This window comes from Canis lupus, chromosome 7 (genome assembly GCF_003254725.2).
Source record: "Canis lupus dingo isolate Sandy chromosome 7, ASM325472v2, whole genome shotgun sequence".
NCBI classification, from domain to species: Eukaryota; Metazoa; Chordata; class Mammalia; order Carnivora; family Canidae; genus Canis; species Canis lupus.
Window position 1 is genome coordinate 8,437,128 of NC_064249.1, and position 24,143 is coordinate 8,461,270.

General features: G+C 35.9%; 1 protein-coding gene across 5 annotated transcripts in view; it reads left to right on the forward strand.

Moving 5' to 3' along the window:
* Positions 1-24,143, forward strand: part of SYT14 (synaptotagmin 14) — a 210,706-nt gene that overhangs the window by 174,491 nt on the left and 12,072 nt on the right. For all 5 annotated transcript variants that reach the window (XM_049112073.1, XM_025429834.3, XM_049112074.1 and 2 more), the window contains one exon: positions 22,869-23,058. In XM_049112073.1, the coding sequence (XP_048968030.1) occupies positions 22,869-23,058 (190 nt within the window). The remainder of the gene's footprint in view (positions 1-22,868; positions 23,059-24,143) is intronic.

The window sequence follows — 24,143 nt, forward strand, 5'->3', positions numbered from 1 at the left end:
TCTTTTGAATGTAGTTGCTTTCTATTTTTTTATTGATTTTCTGTCTAGTTGTTCTATCCAGTATTGAAAATCAGGTATTGAAGTCTCCAGCTACTATTGTTTGAATTGTCTATTTTTCTTCATAATTCTATCAGGTTTTGCTTCATATATTTTTGGGTTCTGTTATTGGGTGCATATTTTTTTTAAGATTTTATTTATTTATTCATAAAAGACACACAGAGAGAGAGAGAGAGAGAGGCAGAGACACAGGCAGAGGGAGAAGCAGGCTCCATGCAGGGAGCCCGATGTGGGACTCAATCCCAGGTCTCTAGGATCAGGCCCTGGGCTGAAGGCAGGCACTAAACCGCTGAGCCACCTAGGGATCCCCGCATACATGTTTTATATATTCTTGATAGATTGGCTCTTTTATTATTATAAAATGAGTTTTTGTCTCTAGTATTAATTTTCCCTTATAGCCTATTTGTCTGGTACAGCCGTACCAACTCCCTTTTGGTTTCTGTTTGCATGGTAGGTCTTTTTTAGTCATTTTATTCTCCATCTGTTTGGATCTTTGAATCTAACATACGACTCTTGTAGACAGTATATAATTGGGTCATGTTTTTTAAAAATATAAATATATAAATATATTTTAATATAAATAATTTATTATATATAATATAATTAAGTTATATATGATTTAATATAAATATATAAATTTTTAATATTAATGTAATTTCTGATTAATAAGACAGATTCATAAAAATAAAACATTTTACTATTAATTTTAATTAATATAATTGCTGATTATATTAATTAAAATTAGCCATCTTACTATTCCTTTTCTATATGACTTATGCCTTTTTTGTTGTTTTTTTCTATTTCTCCACTATTGCCTTCTTTTATGTTAAATAGTAATTTTCTAATATACCATTTTAATTACTTTGTTTCTTTGACTCTCTTTTTTTAATTTCTTATTGGTTTACCTGGGGATAACAATTAACATCTTAATTTAAAATAATCTAATTAAGAGTAAAATTTGTCGACTAATTTATAATGTATAAAGATATAATTTGTACAACAATAATAGCATAAAGGAAAGAGGAAGAGAATGGAACTATTAAAGTTTTTGTTTACTACTGAAATTAAGTTGGTATTAATCTGAACTAGATTATATTTATTATTTATTTCATGTCTTTTAAATAAGATAGTGAAAAAGCTTGGTGCAGTGGCAGTATCTATCGTAGCCAATGAGGTTTATCCGAGGTGCAATTATTGCTAATTAAATAATAGTGAAGAGTAATGTATTATATTACTGTTGCTGCTGTAACAAATTGCCACAAACTTTAAAACAACGAAAATTTATTATCTTAAAGTTCTGGAGGTCAGAAGTCCAAAATATTTCAGAAGGGCTGTTTTTTCTGAAAGTACCAATGAGAGACCTTGCTTGCTTTCTTCATTCATTCAGTTTTCTAACTTTTAGAGGCCATCTGCATTTTTTCATGGGTTTCTCCTTCCAGTTTTTTAAAGATTTTTTATTTATTTATTTATTCATGAGAGACACAGGCAGAGGGAGAAGCAGGCTCCCTGCAAGGAGAGTTATGTTATGTGGAACTCAATCCCAGGACCCCAGGACCACAACCTGAACCAAAACAGACACTCAACTACTGAGCCCCCCAGGCGTCCCTCTTCCTCCATTTTCAAAGCCAGCAGTGTAGCATCTTCACGGTTCTCTCTCTTTCTTTGCCTCCTACTCCCCGGCCTCCCTCTAAGGACCCTGTGATTACATTGGGCCCTTTCAGGTAATCCAGGATAATGTCCTCACATCAGGCTCCTTAATCTAACCCTATCTATTAAAAAAAAAAAAAAGATTTTATTTATTCATGAGAGACACAGGAAGAGAGGCAGAGACATAGACAGAGGGAGAAGCAGACTCCCTGCAAGGAGCCTGATGCAGGACTTGATCCCAGGACTCCAGAATCATACCCTGAGCCAAAGGCAGATGATAAATGCTGAACCACCCAGGTATCCCAACCTAATAAAGTCACTTTTGTTGTATAAAGTAAAATATTAGTAGATTCCGGAGATTAGGATGTGGACCTCTTTGTTGGAGGCATTACTCACCCTCCCACAACTTTACAAACTAAAATACATTTATACTGTCTTCTATATTTACCTATGTAGTTATCTTTAATTCTCTTTGTGTGGTTTGAGTTATTTTTTCTTTTGAGAGAGAGAGAGAGAGCTCAGAGAGAGGGTGTGTGTGTGTGTGTGTGTGTGCATGTGTAGGCTTTGGGACAAGGAGGAAGGGCAAAGAGAGAGGGAAAGCCAGTGGAGTCTCTTCAGTCAGATTAGTTGTCAGCTAATGTGATTGGACCAAGATTTCCTTAAATGCTTATATAACATCTCCTAGCATTTGTGTGTTTGGCATGCCTTCAGTGCACCAGCAGCAAGTTTGTAGCTGTGCCTCATCTTTCACTTCATGCATGCACTGAGCCTCAGGGTCAGCCAGAGATGACTTTAGGACCTTCCCAGGGCTTTCCTGGACATGTGCATAGCCCTACATATGAACATGGATTTTTGACTCCAAGGAATGTTTTGGAGCTTATCAAAGTCCCCAGTGAACTTCTCATTCCCAAGATTTATATTACAGCTTTCTCATCCACCTCTTGTTTGCTCCAACTAGTCCTGCTTTCTCAGTTGGCTATGATGTTTAAGCAGTTGCCACTAATTGTTTCTGCAAATTTCCTTAGGATACAGCCATACTGTACACATATATCAAGCTTTGAGTAAGGTCAAATCAAAACAAAGCTTGAGAATGGAACTTTTCAGGGACCTCTCAGACAAGTCAAGTAATGATAGTTCTCTGGGAATCAGGTTTGGGGAAGCTCCAAACCTTTTCTGATCCCTCCACTGTCTGCTAGGCTGCTGTTTCTCACAGCTACCTTAGCATTGTGAAACTGTCGATTTTCAAGGCTACCAGGGAACTAGAGACTGGAAGATGGGAATAGGGTAACAACAAAGCTTGTTGTTCTTACTGGTATTCAGCCATTTCTCTTGCACAAGCACTCCTTGGATGATTGCAAGACTTTGGTTAACTAGGAGTTCTGGAAAAGCTGATTTTGACAATTTTTGCCAATATCCTTTTCACTTGAATGAAGGAGCAGATTTTCAGAGGTCCTTACTTCACTATTCTGCCCTTAACTATATTTGAGAAGAGGTACATCACCACCAAAGCCAATTTTATGGAAGTGTGGTTTACTAGTGTCTGATGTCTTTCCTCTGGCCTGGAAATTGGTGACACAGAGTGTGGTAAGCTGACTCAAAATGGTCATTGAAAGACCTAAGAACATTACAGACGAGAGTTGTAAGGCTGAAGTTCAAAGAATCCAAAGTAAGTAACAGATTGAGTGGACAAGGTAGTTGACTTAACTGAACAAAGAGAATTTCTTCTCTGTCTGCTTTCTCCCCATACTTCCCGTCCTCCATTTCCCACTCCACACCCCCATGGCGGAGTACATAGATCATGGTGCATAAAAAGCAATAATATGGGTAAAAGCTAACTAAGATGCTATTACATTATAGAAATAAATTGTCAGAGTGATCTGTTTTCAAAGCACTTCTTTTATGCTATCTCATGTAATCTTATTACTAAACAGGACATGAAAAAGAGTCTCTATTTTATAATGTGGAAAATTGAGAATTTCATTAGATAAGTTACTGAATGTCTTAGGGCTAACAACAGGTAGCATCGCTCTTAGCTCTTTTGATTTCTTGTCAAGTACTCTTTGCACTATTACGTGATAAGACTATTAGAAGAATTTTTGTAGTAAGGATGAGCCAATTTTGAGATAATTTCTGGAGGAAAAATCACGAGAATGTGTCTGGTTGGATATATGGGATTAAAAGGGAGAAGATGCCCAAGATTTCTAGCATGGAAAGTATATATTTAGTACATTGCAACTAGTCAAGATAAAAATGCTATTCTAATGGGAAATAAAGATCAAGCTGCTGTTAATTCAATGAAAGAATCAGGGAAATAATTATTGAGGATTTAAATGAAGCCAAAATGTATATATTTTGCTCATTTTCCACAAGGTGTCAGCAACACTTAAAACAATAGCAATTGTAACGGTTATTTGGAATGGGGTATCTAAATTTGTTAAAGATTACACAATTAGGAGTTTATTATTGTATTTATTTGTTCCCACCATGAAATTGTTTGTACTTCAGTGTCTTGACAAACTTCATACATTATTTAGAGCTACGTAAAATATTTTACCATCTGCATCATTATTGTCTTGTAGCCTACCTTTGGGTTACTTAACCATTATGCTAAAGTAGAAATTTTGACTTCCCCAGACTCAAAATATGTTGGAGAAACCAAGTCAGCAGGGGGCAGCACAGTCTTACAGTGTTTCAAATTTGGTCATTTGAACGGACCATTCACAAACCTAAGGATATAAAGATAGTGTGGTACATGGTGTTCATGCTTTTCAAGCATTCACACCCTGCATGTCAAATGGAATATTATTTGTAACCCAAATATATAAAGCAGATGACAGTGATACTTTACCAACAGAAATCTCATTTTATAATATTTGCCTACAACATCAAACGCTAAAAATAACGGAGCCATTTTAATAAGCAAAAGATTTAGAATAAAACTTTTTTTTAAGGTGTAGTACTAGTTCTGTCTTCCTTTTACAGATAAGGAAATTGAGGCTGAAGCAAATGTTAAAACATGTCCAAAATCACACAGATGGTGAAATAGCAGAGCTCACATAGAAGCCCAACTGTCTTACTCCAGAGCACCTGTACCTACGATTATACAATTGCTGATAATATGTTTTAGTCTTACTTCAGCCCTGAATCCAATTTCTTTCTTTTTTCAAATTGCACCATACAGAGAAGACTCTGACTGATGCAGATAAGGGGTTAGAAATGGTATCTCTCTTTCTAAACAGTATACTCTGCAGTCTCCATAAACTTCTCAATTCAACACAAATGTTTAGCCCAAAATACAAACAATGTTGAGTCAAGTCTGCAGTACAGATACAGGCACTGTTCTCTTGTATGTTAACAAGTGGTAGAACTGCTAAGGAAGTGAACAGTTATTCCACATCTTTTAGACAAAAAACAAAATAAAACAAAAAACCCTAAAGCATGGAGATGCTAAGTACCATATCCAAAAGTCACATTCCCATAACTGACTTACCCCGACTGTCTCACTAGTTTTCCTTTCCTCACCTGCACGTTGTACTGCCTCTTTGTGTTAATACTCGTTTATGTGCTTGCCCTGCTATTTTTTTTTTTCTTGAGTAGGAAGGGGCAGAGGGAGAGAAAGAATCTTAAGCAGGCTCTACTCCCAGTAGGGAGCCCACCATGTGGCTTAATCTTGGGACCCCAGGATCACACCCTGAGCCAAAATCCAGAGTTGGAGGCTCAACCTCCTGAGCCATCCAGGTGCCCCTATTGTTTCATTTTTAAGTAAATAAAACTATATTTCAAAAGTGAAATTCAAGGGACACCTGGGTGGCTCAGGAGGTTGATGTCCATCTTTAGCTGAGGCCATAATCCCAGGTCCTGGCATCAAGTTCTACATCAGGCTCCCTGCTCAGTAGGAAGCCTGCTTCTCCCTCTCCTACCCACTTGTGCTCTCTGTCGTTATCTGTCAAATAAATAAAATCTTTTTTAAAACAGTGAAATTCAAGAGATTCCACTAACCACAGTTGGAAAACCAGGAGCCTGTGGATAACAGAATATAATCCCAAACCTAGAAGGTATTAAGAAATAATTTGAGGCTATTGTTTTCTAATTATCATTCTATTTAGTTTTCCAGTAGTTAAAAATATATAGGTATATATATGTTTCTATTAAAGACTTAGATTTGAATCATCTCATTTAAAACAGACTAATTAAGGGAACATTTAACACATCTGGAATACACTAATTTGCACAGGAGTAACTGTGAACCTAGCACTCATTAAGCTCAGTGACCAGTTTTAAAAAGCTCACACCTCCCCCAGATGTGTTATACATGAGGGCATCTCTGGGGAACAGTCTTTACTAGCTTAGCAACCCAGTAAGTATTGCCAGTGACTCAAACATCTCAGAGAAAGAAAGCTTTTGCATGGGGCACCTGAGTGTCTCAGTCGGTTAAGTGTCTGACTTGATTTCTGCTCAGGTCGTGGTCTCAGAATCATGAGATGGAGTCCGTTTCAGGCTCTGTGCTCAGCAGGGAATCTTTCTCTCTCCCTCCCTCTCCTTCTACCCCTACCCCTACTTGCCTGCTTGCACCTGCACTCTTGCTGTCTCTCTCCCCCACCCCTGAAATAAATAATAAAATCTTTTTTTTTTAATAATAAAATCTTTAAAAAAGAAGAAAGCAAAAAAAAAAAAAGAAGAAGAAAAAAAAAACCTTTTGCAATTTTTCAGAAATGTGATAGACCCTAAGAAGACAGGGAAGTCAGCTACCTTAATTTTGAAACAAAAGTCATAGTTCTTAGTATGTACTGAAGTTGTTAGGTTACAAAAATCCTTCATGATTACTGCCACTATAACATGCTTCTAGATCTCTAATTAGGATCAGTGATTATAAATTTGATTTTTTTAAAGCCTGATGTTTTGCTACAAGGTGAAAAATTGCAATTTTTTTGCTTAAGATGTAAGATGTACACAAAGACAGACCGTGAGTACTGTCTCAAGGAGAGACTTAGCTATCATAGCACAAGGTAAATTGTGGCCTCTGCCCCAGGGTTCAGTCCTGCCACGTGTTTGGCCTTAGGTTATTTTTCTAAGACAAATCTGAGCCTGTTACTCCCCACTTCAAATTGCCTCTCCTGTTTTCCACTGCTTGTAGAGCAGGTCCAGCTTTTCTCGCCACCACGTTTCATGTCTTTCACAATTTATGCTTCTCATTCAACAGTATTTATTAAATGCCTGCCAAGTGATAGTTGGGGGCATACAAAAATAAATAGAACCAAGGTTCTGCCCCCAACGGACTTACAGTCTGGTAGGAATGACAGACAAAGCAAAGGTTACAGTGCAGTATGACAAGTGTCTGATAGAAGTCGTGCTAAGTGAGTAAATTTGGCTTGAACTTTCCTTTGTAGCTATATTTTTTACTCCTTTCCCCCACATACACCAGCCAAACCAGATCAGTTTACATTTGCCAAATGCTATCTGCACGTGGGCCTTCACTCAAATGTCTGAAATGCCATTCCCCATGCCTATTGAAATCCCTCTAGGGCCAACTTCCAATATCTCCTCTCAGGAATAGAGTTTCTGATAACCAGAATTCATCAAATCTACCTTTATTCTCCCATAAAACTTCTCAAGGCATTTTTTTTAATAGTCTGCCTTAAAATCAGTTCATCTCTTTGTCCTACTACAGTGCCTTGAACAGGACAAGCAGCCAATAAACTTTTATACTGATAGCTGTTTTGCCTCTATTCTTTTCTGTTTCTTTTAGTAAGAAAAACAGTGTATACTGTTTATAGTTACTTTTTTTGCAACTTTTTTTGCAACTAGCCTGAAGTCTGGTCACAAATAAATCAGGACTGTGAGATGAATATGAGTGATTCTAAAAACCATTAAACAAACTGAGAATAGAAATATTAGGTATACTGGTACTATGGACACTGTTGGTTTTCTGCCAATAATGCTCTCCCTATTACTTCCTACTTCTTTCCTTGAATGACATCCTGTTTTGTTCAGGTAGCTAACCCCAGATCATACAGAATTCCTACCGGAAAAAAAAAAATGATCCACTATGAATGATAGTCAGGAGACGCTAGAGGTAGGTATATTGGCATCTCTAGGATGTAAACTAATAGAACACTGTGAAAGAGATTATAAAATAAATATGCTTTAAATGAGTAAAGAGCTAAAAGGAGTAATAGAAACCACAAGGAAAGAATAGACAATATGGAAAAGGAGGCAGATTTAAATAATGACCATATGGAACTTCCAGAATGAAAAATAGAGTCATTAAAAATAGAATCAATGAAAAACATGAATAAGAGGGTCAGGAAAATGAAGGGTGGAATGAAAATGTTAAATATATTTTCTTATAAGAACTGCAGAATGAGTGACTGTAGAAAATGAGAGACAATGTTTGAAATACTTAGGTCATCAGATTGAGTAAACACAGATCCTACACAGGATTATCAAAATGAATGCACACCTATAAAAGTTACAGTGAGGGGCACCTGGGTGGCTCAGTTGGTTAAGCATCTGCCTTTGGCCCAGGTCAGGATCCCAGGGTCCTGGAATCAAGCCCCGCTAATCAGGGAGCCCGCTTCTCCCTCTCTCTCTGAGCCCCACTCATTTGTCCTCTCTCTCTCTCTCTCTCTCTCTCTCTCTCTCTCTCTCTCTCTCGATCTCTAGCACTTTCTTCCTCTCTCTCTCTCTCCCTCCCTCCCTCCCTCTCTCAAATAAATAAAATCTTTAAAAAAAAAAATTACAGTGAGGGGGCAAAAGCCCAAACACAAAACAATGGAAGCAGCCACGGAGAAAATATAAGGGAACAACAGTTCCTCTAACAGAAGGCTTCTCAACAGTGCTAAAGACCAGAAGGCAATGGTTTAGTATCTTTAAGGTGCCAAGGTAGATGATTACTAACTTAGAATATTATCACCACCTAAATTATCACTTGGAGAAGAGAGCAAACTCCAGATATTTTCAGGCAAAGGCCAAGAGAGTTTACCACCCATAGATCATTGCTGGAGTAACAACTAAAGCATATACTTTCAAGAACCTGAATTCAAAGAAAGAAATAAGGTGGAAGAACTGATGGTGAGCCGAGAGATTGTTGAACGCTCAGAAAATCGAAATAAGCAGGGATAGATAGATCAAGGAGAAAAATACAAGTAAGGATATGGAAGCTTTGAGTAACACTTAACAAGTCTGATTTATATATGAGACCTCTACTTAATAAATGTAAGCATATGTAGAACAGTTACAAATGGCAACCATATGCTAGGCCGCAAAGGAAGTCTCCCCAAATATCAAAGAATCAACATCATATAAAATTCTTTGACCACATTGCAATGAAATTAGAAATTCATTCAACATACATCTATTGTACACATACTTTGCCAGACATTGCTCTAGTTATTTGGTGTACATTAATGAAAAACAAATAAATTTTGACCTGCGTGGAACTTAAACTGTGGGGAAGGGGAGAGAGACACAATAAACATAATGAACATAATAGGTGTACAGCATACGAGAAGATTATCAGTAGTATGTGGGGAAAAAATAAGAATACTAGTGGCAAAGGGATAGGTGTAATTTTATATTTTTTTGTAAGTTTTTATTTAAATTCCCTTTAGAAACATACAATGTAATTTTACTTTCAGGTGTACAGGTTAATGATTCAACACTTCCATACAACACCCTGTGCTCATCACAAGTGCACTCCTTAATCCCCATCACCTATATCACCCATCCCTTCACCCATCTCCCTTCTGGTAACCATCAGTTTGTTTTCTATAGTTAAGAGTCTGTTTCTTGGTTGGCCTCTCTCTTTTTTTTTCCTTTTACTCATTTGTTTTGTATCTTGCATTCCACATATGAGTGAAATTATATGGTATTTCTCTTCCTCTGACTGACTTATTTTGCTTAGCATAATACTCTCTACCTCCATCCATGTCGTTGCAAATGGCAACATTTAATTCTTTTTTATGGCTGAATAATATTCTATATTATATATACATACCACGTCTTCTTTATCCATTCATCAATCAATGGATGCTTGGGCTGTTTCCATAATTTGACTATGGCAGATAACACCTCTGTAAACATAGGGATGCACATATCCCTTTGAATTAGTATTATTTTGCTAAATATATAGCTGCGCCATTGCTGGATCATGGGGTAGCTCTATTTTTAACTTTTTGAGAAACCTCCATCCTGTTTTTCAGAGCAGCTGCACCAGTTTGCATTCCCACCAACAGTGCAATAGGGTTCCCCTTTCTCCACATCTTCACCAACACTTACTGTTTCTTGTTTTGTTGATTTTAGCCATTCTGACAGGCATGAGGTGACATCTCATTGTGGTTTTGATTTGCTTTTCCCTGATGGTAAGTGATGATGAGCATCTTTTCATGTGTCTGTTGGCCATCTGGATGTCCTTTTTGGGAAAATCTCTGTTCATGCCTTCTGCCTACTTTAATTTGGATTATTTGGGTTTTGGTGTTGATTTATATAAGTTCTTATATGTTTTGGATACTAACCCTTTATCAGATATGTCATTTGCAAATATCTTCTCCCATTCCACAGGTTACCGTTTAGTTTGATTGTTTCCTTCGCTGTGCAGAAGCTTTTATTTAAAAAAAAAAAAAAGCTTTTATTTTAATGTAGTCCCAATAGTTTACTTTTTATAGACAGGAGACCTGTCTAGAAAGAAGTTGCTGCCTGTGTTCTCTTCTGTGATTTTGACAGCTCCACATTTAGGTCTTTCATCCATTTTGAATTCATTTTTGTGTATGGTGGAAGAAAGTGGTCCAGTTTCATTCTCTTGCATGTTGCTCTCCAGGTTTCCCAACACCATGTGTTGAAGAGACATTCTTTTTCCCATTGGATATTCTTTTCTGCTTTGTTGAAGATTAGTTGACCGTACAATTGTGGGTTCAGTTCTGAATTTTCTTTTCTGTTCCACTGATCTGTGTGTCTACTTTTGTGCCAGTGCCATACTGTTTTGATTGCTTCAGCTTTGTAATAGAGCTTAAAGTCCAGAATTGTGATGCCTCCAGCTTTGATTTTCTTTTTCAAGATTTGCTTTGCTATTTGGAGTCTTCTGTGGTTCCATACATATTTTAGGATTGTTGGTTCCAGCTCTGTGAAAAATGCTGATGGTATTTTGATAGAGCTTGCATTAAACGTGTAGATTGCTTTGAGAACTATAGACATTTTAATAATATTTGTACTTCCAAGCCATGAGCATGGTATGTCATTCCATTTCTTTGTGTCCTCCAGTTTCTTTCATCAGCGTTTTATAAAAGTTCTCAGGGTACAGAGTACACCTTTGGTTAGGTTTATTCCTAGGTAGCTTATTGTTTTTGGTGCAGTCATAAACGGAATTGATTGCTTAATTTTGCTTTCTGCTACTTCATTATTGGTGTATAGAAATGCAACAGATTTCTGTACATTGATTTTGTATTCTGCAACTTTACTGAATTCATTTATCTGTTCTAGGAGTTTTTTAGTGGAGTCCTTCAGGTTTTCTATATAATCAAGTCATCTGCGAGTAGTAAAAGTTTTATTTCATATTGATTTCGATGCCTTTTATTTCTTTTTGTTGTCTGATTGCTGTGGCTAGGACTTCCAGTACTGTGTTGAATAAAAGTGGTGAGAATGGACATCCTGTCTTGTTCCTGACCGTAGAGGAAAAGCTCTGTTTTTCCCCAATGAGAGTGATATCAGCTGTGAGTTTTTCATAGATGGCCCTTATTATGTTGAGATATGTTCCCTGTAAAGCTACTTTATTGAGGGTTTTTATCATGAATGGATGTTGTACTTTGTGAAATGCTTTTCCTGCATATATTGAAATGATCATATGGTTCTTATCCTTCCTTTTATTAATGTGATGTATCATGTTGATTGATTTGCAAATACTGAACCACTCTTGCAACCCAAGAATAAATCCCACTTGATTGTGGTGAATAAATTTTTTAATGTATTGTGATATTCAGTTTGCTAGTACTTTCTTGAGAATTTCTGCTTCTGTGTTCGTCAGGGATATTGGCCTGTAGTTCTCTTTTTTAGTAGTGTCTTTACTGCTTTTGATATCAGAGTAATGCTGGCCTCATAGAATGAATTTGGAAGTTTTACTTCCTTTTCTACTGTTTTGGAATAGTTTGAGAAGAATAGATACTAACTCTTCTTTAAATGTTTGGTAGAATTCACCTGTGAAGACATCTGGTCCTGGACTTTTGTCAGTTGGGAATTTTTTGATTACTGAGTCATTCCTTTGCTGGTCTCTTCAAGTTTGAAGTTTTGGTAGTTTATATGTTTCTAGGAATTTATCCATTTCTTCTAGGTTGTCCAATTTGTTGACATATAGTTTTTCATAATATTCTCATAAATGTATTTCTTTGGTGCTGGTTGTTATTTCTTCCCTCTCATTCGTGATTTTATTTATTTGAATCCTTTTTTTCTTCTTGATAAGTCTGGCTAGAGATTTATCAATTTTATTCATTTTTCAAAGAACCAGCTCCTGGTTTCAAAGATCTGTTCTATTGTTTCTTTTAGTTTCTGTATCATTTATTTCTGCTCTAATCTTTATTATTTCCTTCCTTCAATTGTCCTTAAGCTTTGTTTGTTGTTCTTTCTCTAGCTCCCTTGGGTATAAGGTTAGGTTATTTATTTGAGCTTTTTCTTGCATCTCGAAGTAGGCCTGTATTGCCATACACTTCCCCTTAGGACCACTTTTGCTGCATCCCATGGTGTTTTCGTTTTCATTTGCTTCCATGTATTTTTTATTTCTTCTTTGATTTCCTGGTTGACCCATTCATTGCTTAGTAGTATGTTTAACTTCCATGTATTTGTGGTCTTTCCAGATTATTTCTTGTGGTTGAGTTCTAGTTTCATAGCATTGTGGTCAGAAAAGGTGCATGGTATGACTTCAGACTTTTTGTCTTTGTGGAGGCCTGTTCTGTGACCTAATAGGTGATCTATTCTGGAGACTGTTGCATGTGCACTTGAAAAGTGTGTATTCTTCTGTTTTAAGACGGGATGTTCTGAACATATCTTTTAAATCCATCTGGTCCAGTGTGTTCATTGTTTCCTTGTTAATTTTCTGTCCATCGATGTAAGTGGGGTATTAAAGTCCCTTATTATTATATTATTACCAATTAGTTCCTTTATGTTTATTATTAACTATTTTATAAACTTGGGTGCTCCCATGCATTGGGTACATAGATATTTACAATTGTCATATTTTCTTGTTGGATTGTCACCTACCGATATGAAGTAGTATCTTTGTCTCTTGTTACAGTCTTTGTTTTAAAGTCTAGTTTGTCCAATATAAATATTGCAGCCCTGGCTTTCTTTTGACATCCATTTGCATGATTGATGTTTCTCCATCCCCTCACTTTCAATCTGAGGTGTCTTTAGGGCTAAAATGAATCTCTTGTAGGCAGCATATAGATGGATCTTGGTTTTTTTATCCATTCTGACACCCTGTGTCTTTTGATTGGGCATTTAGTTCATTTACATTCAGAGTAATTATTAATAGATATATGTATTATTGAAATTTTATTACTTGTCATTGTTGCTGGAGATTTTCACTCATCTTTTCTTATCTTTCTCTCATGTTTTGCTGATTTTCTTTAGTAATATATTTGGATTTATTTTTCTTTATTCTTTACATGTTTGTTAGTGGGTTCTGATAAATGGCTACCTTTAGGTTTATATATAACCTCTTCTGCAAATAGCAGTTTATATAAAGTTGGTGGTCGTTCAAGTTTGAACCCAGTCTTCTCTCCTTTTCTCCCCATGATTTAGGTATATGTTATTATACTTTATATTTTTTGTGTGTGTGAGTTCTTCAATTGATTTTTACAGAAATATTCATTTTTACTGTTTTTGTGTTTCCTGCCTTTATAATGTCACTTTTGGTCTCAGGAAGGTATAGTTTTAAATGAGAGGTAGGATAAAGCTTATTGGGAGTATAACATGTGAATAAGGGATTTGGAAGAAAGGAGTAGTTACTTATGTGCATATCTGGGGAAAGAACATTGCAAGCAGATGGAAGAGCCAATCCTGAGAGCCCAGAGTATGTGTGTTGTTAAAAGGAACAGGAAGGAGGCCTATTTAGCTAGAACTCCATGAATAAGAAGTAGCATATTAGAAGGTAAGGTAAACAAGGCAGTCTCTTACCGCTCCCATCCCCCAAATCTGTATATTTGGATACTCAAACAAAAAAAAAAAAAAACTTTCTAAATTAACTCAGAGGAAAAAACATAATGGAAATGAAAAATAGTTAGAATCAAACAAATGAAAACACTATTAAATTTGTGTGTTACATCTATAACAGTATTAGAGGGAAATGTGTAGCCTTAAATATATTTGTAAGAAGATAAGAAGAAGGTGCAAATTCTTCCACCTAAAGAAGTTTGAAATGAAGAATTATTGAAAGAAAAATAGTAAAGAGGTTTAACAAAAACAAAAGTTGTTTTTTTGAAATTACTAATATAATAGGTAAACACCTGGAAGTATTTATCATGAAAGAAAAATAAGCAATATGTTAAGTGAAAAGGAGGACATAATCACAATTCAGTAGAATTTTTATTTTTATTTTTTTGAAAATTTTGTTTAATTGAGAGAGATCATGTGTGCATGCACACAAACAGGTGGTGGGGAGTGAGAAGCAGAGGGGGAGGTAGAGAATCTCAAGCAGACTCCACACTGAGCCTGGAGCCCTAACAAAGCTTGATATCACAACCCTGACATCATGACCTAAGCCAAAATCAAGAGTTGAGTGCTTACTTGCCTGAGCCACCCAGGTGCCCATCAGTGGAAATTTAAAATCATAAGGAGAATAACTCTAGGAAAACAAACTTGAAGACTTTTTGAAATGGGCAATTTTTTTGAAAAATACAAATTTCTAAAAAGTGATCTAGGAATCATAGAAAACATGAAAAGACTTGTTACCATTAAGAAATTCAATCAGTCGTCAAAAAAGATTCTCATAAAAGAAAGAGAAAAAGAAAAAAAGATGGTTGAGTTTCAGAGGCAAGTTTTACCCAACTTCAGTGAACAAATAGCTCTCCCAAAATAATGCCTATTTGATGAAAAACATATATGTATGTATATATGTATATGGTTACATATGTATATGTGCATAAGTGTATATATTTTTTTGCTCAATTCAACTTAACTGTCTAATTTGGGATTTCTGCATATATGTTTATAAGTGAGATTGGCTTATAATTTTCTTATGTTCTTCTTGTCTAGTCGGTGTCAAAATTATACGAGTCTCAAAAGAGAAGCCGAGTACTTTTCCTTTGAATCCTCTGAAATAGTTTATATGGCAGTGGAGTTATCCGAGAGCATGAGAAAAATCTATGAACTTTATAAACCAGTCTTACAAGCATATATACAAGAATGTCAAATTAAACATGTTCCAATTGACCACAGCAAGAAAAATAACATATGCATATATGTGCATATGTGTATATACCTATATATGCATCTTAAAGCAGGAATTTTGCATGACCATTTCTATGTGATGCTGTCATCAAGTACTGAAAATATAAAATATTTTACTTTTATTTGTTTTACAATCAATTTTTCTTTTTTTAAAAAAGATTTTATTTATTCATTCATGAGAGACCCAGAGAGAGAGACAGAGACAGAGACACAGGCAGAGGGAGAAGCAAGCTCCATGCAGGGAGCCCAATGTGGGACTCGATCCCAGGACTCCAGGATCACACCCTGGGTTGAAGGCAGGCACCAAACCGCTGAGCCACCCAGGCGTCCCTACAATTAATTTTTCTTATATCTCAAACCTTATCAATGCATTTTCAGTGTTAATATGAGATGACTTTGTGAAAGAGAAAAAGAGAATTTACTACTTTTTCTTTCACTCTCCATCACCTATCCTGAATGTCAGAGCTGTGCCCCAGGAGTATAGTAACATAGCAGTCCCTTTTGCTGAACCATCTTTTCCTCCTCCTTGGCTCTCACAAGGCTGATGATTGCAGACCCCAGCCAGCAAAGAGCATGAGGGAAGTAGCCACAGGCCACAGCAGCATCATGAGTGGTCCTCAGGAATGTGGGTGACAGCCCTCACAGAAGGCCGAAGGGAGGAAAAGCAGGGATGAATGACCTAGCACACACACCTTCTCCTTGTGGCCACAGCCTCCAGATTTTGCTTGGGAGACCAACCCACCTCTGTACTTCTGAACTGACTTTATTCCAAAGCCCTAGAATTAAATCTCATGGGCCATGACTTGTAAGTCTGGAGTTCTGCTTTGAAGCGGTCAGGATGCTATCTTCCTCGTTCCTACAACACTCAGAGCTACTGAAAACCATCTGGCAACTAGGAGGAAAGAGTCTATCTGAGAATAAAGCCAAATTTGGGTAACACATTAGTAAAATGGACAAGGAGAACTAGTTCCTAGTGGCCTGGGTTAAGGTGTGGATCAATGAGTACCTGAAGCCATCTCCTCACTTAACTGTTGTGTTATGGAAGCCAATAAATTCCCTTGTGCCACTTAACCTAGTTGGATGCTCTGGCACTTGCAACTGAAAGGATCCTGATTCCAACACTATGAAATTTAAGCTGTCCACCCACCCCCGGCTCACTCGCAAGTTATCCTTTGGGGTCATTTGGTATCTTTACCCCTAATAACATACAGAACGCTTCTCCTTTACACTGGATGGGGGAGGGAGTGGAGGCGGAAGTGGGGCAAGATTTGGAGCAGTGACACTTCCCCGAAACTGCCTCTGCTTATCTCCTCCTTCCCTAGCCTGATGAAGTTGATTACCTTGGGGCTGGGAAGGGGCCCTGGCACCACTGCTTCAACAATGCAGCAGGTGACTTCCCTCTTGTCACACTACATCACCTCTGCGTCCTCATCACCCCATTTCCAGAAGAATGTAATAGAAGCATTTCATGTGTAAATTACATTAAAAACCAGAGAATATCTTCCAGCCACAGTGAAAATAAATTCAACAAATTATTCAAATTTATAGTAATTATCATTGCACAGCTCAGCAGCTTTACCTTAAAAATACTGGCTATAAGTGGTTACAAGTAAGGTGGAATCAATTTAGTATTCATAAAAAGCCTAGTACATTTCCTTAATAGGAATTATATTGTATTTTTGATCTTACAGTTTTTTCCCTCTATATTTGCAAGTTTCCACCTAATTTTAACCTATTAGCAACATTAAGGACATGTAATGTGTGTCATAACCATTAATAATGCTTGTGGTAAACATTATATAGAGTTTACTCATTTCTCTGAAAAATTCAATAGACTTCTTTCTGTTTTCACAGAATTGCTTATAATCCTCCACCCTGGGGCAGAGGACTGGGGGAGGGGGGGGTGCAGTGGAGGGGGGGTCGCGGGGGAGGAGGAGAGGAAGTATTAAAAAGAAATTTTAAAAAACACCTATGTTAGATGGAAAGAAGATATACTTTTACTTTGGGGAGCCTTTGGGACTATTCCTTTAAGTAGACCTAATTATGATTGGGATTTGTTTGACTTTGGGTTAATCACCCACAGTTACTGCAACCTAGGCAAGCCCCAGTTATAAATTAATGATGGGGTCTGCAGAGAGAGGAGACATTCCTGAGCATACACCTAATGGAGCAGCATGCCCTGAGGACCAGTCAGAGGAAAGATGCCACTCGGGTATATAGGATCTGTATTTAATTTGCCTTTCCTGCAGTTGGTCTATTTCTATAGTTATTCTGCACTGTTCCTCTTGCACTCCGGGATCTCCTCGGGGTGCCACCCCTCTGCCCATCTCGGATGGGCATTCCACCAATGGTGGTGGGAAGGCCACAAGCTTGGCACTTTTTCTAAGGTGCCAAATAAATTCAGAAGGAATTATTTTAGACAATAGTGTTCTGTGTTTTGTGTTTTGTTTGTCTCTTAAACACTACTATATTTCAGCAGGGCTTCCTGAAATAGAATGTGATCACCAAGGATCGTATCACTCTTGCTTTTTTGTTGGGCTTCGAGACAAGGACATTTTTGCAGCAGTAAAGTGAGAACAGAAGTTGGCTGTTTTCCTTAGAAGCAAGAAAGGCCTTTCCCAGGACTTTCTTGGTATATCACTTTGTGTCGCAAAATTGGCAGTATGACCTCTATGTTAATAAGAAAATACTAGATTCACGTGTTATTATCTGACAGTAGGTTAATGTGAAAAATACTGTATTATGAAAAATATATTTCACAATATTCTAACAGATGCTGCTAGTATAATGGCCTAATGTAGCAAATGCACCAAATGTGCTTGAGCATGTTTTTGACACTATTTTCATAAGTGATGATATATCCTAATTGAAACTTACTAAAATTATGTTTTCTCCTCCAACTGTCATGAAAACATACCAAACTATGTGTTTTGTATACCCATGATTTAGGAATATAAGATGTATATTCCTTTTGGCTTTCTCCTCTGTAATTGAGAGTTAGATTTGAAAATATGAGATGTTATCCCTCTGAATACTTGTCCAGTGAGTTAATTCAGTTCCCAGGTATGCATTTATTCTCCTTAACCACTTGTACAGCCAACAGTAGACTCGAAGATTTGTAGAAAACATTTTTAGATTTTTTTAAATCTGAAAAATCTACATCTAAAATGTTTTAAATCTAAAAACCCATTATAAAAAATAATGTTATCTTTTTTTTTTTTAACTCGTGGAGTTAATTCCCTTAGGAATCTTCAAAGAAAGTTCTAAATATGTATTTTTATCACCACACATTAATTTGTGTATATATTGTATCCTTGTATTACATAATTCTTTCATTAAGCCTTTTATCTTTTGAAATCCAGTGTGCATTAGAAAAGTATGAAAAACAGAAATGTACAACCCATGTAATGTCAATCCAGGTCAAGAAATAAAACATGACCAATACCCCCAGATACCCCCATCATGCCCTTCCCAATCACTGTATCTTCTCTCCCTCATCCCTAGACTTAATCAGAATTTTGACTTTTACATTAATCAACTTTCTTGATTGATTTACAGTTTAACCACCTATTTACACATTTGAGACACTATGGTTAAGTTTTGTCTGGTCTTTGATTTTTGGGTTTTTTGTTGGGGTTGCTGTCCTTGAAATTTAAATAAATGGAGTTAATACAACCAAGTATCCTTTTAGGTCCAACATTTTTTACTCGAAGTCATGTTTGTAAATGTAGTTATAATTAGTTTTCATTGCTGTATAGCACATACAGTATCATTGCTGTACTGTATGAACTCACCACAAATTATCCATTCTGCTGTTTGGGGGCTCTTGTGAATAATACTGCTGTGGACATTCTTTTGTATGTCTTTTGACAAACGTTGCACAAATTTCTGATGGGTATATACTGACAGGTCATAAGGTATGTGTATTTTTAACATTTTTTAAAGCTGTATTACTCTGCTACCAGAGGAATCATGCAAGTTCCCATTATTCTGTGTCCTCGCCACACTACTGTTTTAGCCTGTGTTTTGTGTAGTGATACCTCTTGGTTTTAATTTCCATTTCCCTGATTACTAATAAACTTAAACAACCTTTCATATATCTATTGGCTGCTCTTCTGTGAAATTGCTGGTTCAAATGTCTCGCTCTTTTTATATTGTGTTGTCTTTTTCTTATTTGATTTATAAGTGTTCTTTATGTATCCTGGATTTGAGCTGATTGTGCACTATATGTGTTGTACTCCTCTCTCGCACCCAGTTGTTTGCCTTTTCACCATCCTAAACATTTCTGCTGAAGCTCAGAAATTCTTAATTTTAATGTTTTCAGGTTCACCAAGTTTTTCCTTTATGATTAATGCTTTTCTGTCCTCTTTAGGAATTCTTTCCCTACCCTGAGATTGTGAATATAATCCCTTATGTTAACATATAGCTCTATCATTTTGCTTTTTATTATTTAGATTCAGAATTGACTTTTTAGTATGTTTTGAGGTAGGGGTTAACTTTCATTTATTTCTGGTTGGATAACCAACCAGTTGTCTTAGCACTATTCATTAAAAAGTTGATACTTTTCCCACTGCTTTGTAGTTCCACCCATGTTATAAATTAAGGGTCTGTGTGTATCAAGGTTGATTTGTAGGCTTTCTGTTCTGTTAGTGTATTTTGCATTGTTTTTTGTCTCATCTTAAATAATGTAGCTTTATGATAAATTTTGATACTCAGTAGAACAGTGCATTCTACTGTGTTATTTTATTTTATTTTATTTTATTTTATTTTATTTTATTGTGGTAAAAACATTTAATGTGATGTCTTGTGCTTTAACAAATGTTTAAGTGTACAATACAATATTGTTAATTACAGGCACTACATGGTACAGCAGACCTCTAGAACTGATTCGTCTAACATAACTGTGACTATACTCATTGAACAGTATCTCCCCATTTTCCCCTACCCCCACCCTTTGGCAACCAATATTCTGCTCTGTGCTTCTGTGAGTGTGGCTATTTTAGATATCTCATATAAGTGGAATCATTCAGTATTTGTCTGTGCCTAGCTTATTTCACTCAGCATCACGTCCTCCAGGTTCATCCATATTGTCACATATGGCAGGATTTCCTTCTTTTTCTAAGGCTAAATAATACTGTGTTGTATGTATAGACCATGAGCACTTCAGGATTCGCTTGTCAAGCTCCACAAAGAAATCTGTTGAGATTCTGACTGTTATTCCATTTAATCTATAGGTCAATTTGGAGAGAATATTACAAAATTGGGCTTTCTAGGGATGCCTGAAGGCAGCTCAGGGCTTGATCCCAAAGTCCCGGGATTGAGTTCCACATCAGGCTCTTTGCACGGAACCCGCTTCTCCCTCTGCCTGTGTCTCTGCCTCTCTCTGTCTGTCATGAATAAATAAATAAAATATTTTAAAAATTAAAGAAATAATAAAAACAAAAAAACAAAATTGGGCTTTCTAATACATTACCATAGTATTTCTGTGTAGCACTTCTTAGTTTGCCTCTATTCAAAGTTTTCTGTGTAGAGACCTCACATATCATTTGTACATTTATTCCTAGATATTTTATATCTTATGCTCTAATAAATGCTAATTAAAAAGTTTTTAAGAAAATTAAAAAATAAATTTTTTTTCAATTTTTATTTTAAAAAATAAAGTCCCATACCCAGTGTGGGACTTGAACTCATGATCCTGAGACCAGGAGTCGCACACTTGACCGACTGAGCCAACAAGACACCCCAAATGCTATTTTTGAATAAATTTTATTTTCAGATTTGTTGCTGGTATATAGCAATGTATGGAATTAAAATGTTTACCTTTTTTTGCAATTGTAATTCATCTATGAACTTGTTTAGATTTCTTTTGTACATAATTACATAATCTGCACATAAGGACAGTTTTATCTACTTCCTTCCCTTCCAAATCATTATACATTTTGTTTTGTTTTACTTTATTTTATTGTGTTTAGTAAGGCTAGGATCTTCACCAGCTAGAATCTCAACTACAGTGTTGACTATAAGTTATATTTGGCACCATTGTCACATCCCCAATTTCAAAGGGGGAACATTCAAAAAAATTTCTATTGAGTACGATGTTACATTTTGCTAGATTTGGTTTGCCAATCATTTATTTAGGGTTTTAAATCTAAGTTCATGAATGAGAAAATTCTGTAATTTTTTTTTATAATGTCCTTGTCAGGCTTTGGCTTTTAGGTTTTGCTAGATTCTTAAACTGGAGAGTGTTTGTGTTTCCCCTCTTTCCCTGCTATCTAGAAGAGCTTTCATAAGACTTGCAGTATTCATTAGAATTCACTAGTCAAGCCCTCTAGCTAAAGTTTTTTAGTTTTGTTTTTTGTTTGTTTTGGAAGGTTTTTAATTATAAATTCAATCTCTTCAGTAACACTATTCAGATATTCTGTTTCTTCTTGTGTGCATATTGGTTAGTTACAGTTTTCTAGGAATCTGTCCATTTCATCAGAATTTCAAATTTGTTGGAAGAAAGTTGTTTTTACTATCCTTTTTTGTTTTTGTGGTCTATAGCATATGTAGTGATGTCTCCTTTTTCATTCCTGATATTCATTATTCGTGCCTTCTCTTTCTTCTTAGACTCTCTAACATTTATCTATTTTTATTACTCTTTTCAGATAACTTGTTTTCATTATCATTTAGTTACCATGGGTTATTTCCAAATATATAGGGACTTTCTTCTTTACTAAAAGGTAGTTTTGATTTCTAGCTTATTAAAAGACCTATTCTGAATGATTTCTGCCATTTGAAAATCCTTGCTATTTGCTTTATTTTTGTAAATTTGTGAAAATAACACTGCATGCCTGAGAAGATGTATATTTCATAGTTGTGGGGTATGGTGTTCTACAATTACCATTAGGTCAGTTTTGCTTATTGTGGTAGTCAAATCTTCTGCATACTTACTGTAATTGTCTGTTTGTTTGGTCAGTTGCTAAAAGAAAGTATGCTAAAATCATCCCCAGTGGTTGTAGATTTGCCTGTTTCTCTTTCTACTTCTGGCAATTTCTGCTTTCTATATTTTGAGCCCCTGTTACTAAATACATGCAAATTTGGACCTATTTTATCTTCCTGGTAAGTTGCAAGTTCAAATTGAGTTTTTACCTCTTCATCTCTAGTAATGGTTATTGCCTTAAAGCTAACCTTGAGTGATACTAATGTAGCTACAATTTTCTTGTGGTTATTAATTGTATGATAACTTCCCACCTTTTCAACTTTCTATTTCTCAGTGTTTTACATATATTGACTTATAAATAGCAGATAGTTTTTTCTTGTTTATTTAATCAAAGTTTACCAATCTTTGTCATTAAAGATACAGTTAAGACATTTACACTTCTTGTATTTGAGTCTAAGTCTGTGTCAATCTTTAAAAGTAACTCTTTAAACGACAATTTTTCACATTCCAAAAATAGTTCATTAACACCTATGAGTTTAAGAAATTTATCCTCTCTGATTTGTATATAAATGTGTAGGGATTTACACAACCTTCTCATGTCCTGTTATTTCTTTGACTGCTGTAGAATGAAAAGAAATCCAGGGACTAACGTACACTAAGAACAACATATCTAATCTAGTGTTTTGGGAATTTCGCTTGCAGCTCTTGTCTTTATCGTGATTTACCTAATTCTAATAACACAGCATTAACGATGTATCTCTTAAAATATCTTTTTTACAAAACACTATAAAGATTTCATTCTTGATTACAGGGCTGTGACTCCCAAATGAGCGTGTCAGAAATGTCCTGTAGTGAAAGTACATCCTCATGTCAGTCTCTTGAACATGGCTCAGTTCCAGAAATTCTCATTGGCCTGCTTTATAATGCCACAACTGGAAGACTATCCGCTGAAGTGATAAAAGGCAGCCACTTCAAAAACTTGGCAGCAAACAGACCACCCAGTGAGTGAAAAAAAAAAAAAAATTTTTAATTCCTATGTTTTCTGCACTTATGGGACTCTCAGTGTTAGGGACCTCAATACTATCATTTAGTCTTAACCGATCAAAATGAAATGGTATAATCATCAGCTAATCTGTTTCATGTTTTCTATTCCCAGTCATTTGGGAAGTAGACAGATTTGAAATTCAAAATATTAATTGTAAGATGACAAGACTTTTAATTTTTCATAGTGTCTGCCAAATAAATTATCCCTATCAGAGCCATTATCTTCCAATGCTAGAAAAAGTTAAAAGGGTTTTTTAAAGTTAGTAGTATTCCACAGATATGGTCAGGAATATGTATGGCTATTGGTGTCAGCAGAAGAATGATGTTATGTTTTCTGTCTGTATGCAGTACTATGAACTAATGTTAATATTTCTGTACTTTTTCTCTTTTCTCCATTAAGAAATTTAAGAAAAAACTAGTTCTTCACGATTTTCCTCCTTTAATATTATACATCAGTACTGCCAGCAGAGTCTTTTCTTAAATAGTTTGGCTTTTCCTTTACCAGGACAAACAAAATAAGGAATAGTTTGACATTTCCCCTAGATGCAAGAAAAGAGTGAGATGGTAAATCTGTGCCCTGGTCTATATGCCTGTCACTCCTCTCTCCTTATCTCTCTTCCTGCTCATGGAGGTGGGGCCGGATTATGGGAGTGCAGAGAGATTGTCACTCAGTAGACCCCAACACTGTTGGTCGGTATCTAAAGAAATAAGCTGAGAATGTAGCAGCTTCTTTATACATCTCTGAAATTAAAGATGTTAGTCCCCAAACTAAAGAGTTGAAAGGAAACCTTGCATAGTAGTAGTAGCCACCTTAAATTTGCTTAAAGATTTCTCTTAAGGCCATCTTTTTACTCTGAGTCTCCAATAATTATTGAATGAAGGGAAAATTCTTCCACCCTTGAATTAAATTATTTACCTCCAAATATCCTCAACATTGTCTTTTTAATTCAAGTGAAAAGTCACAAAAATATATTTGGTTTTCCCTAAGTAATATTGGAAACCATGCTTCTTACAGATATCATAGAGTGTATCTATTCCTGAA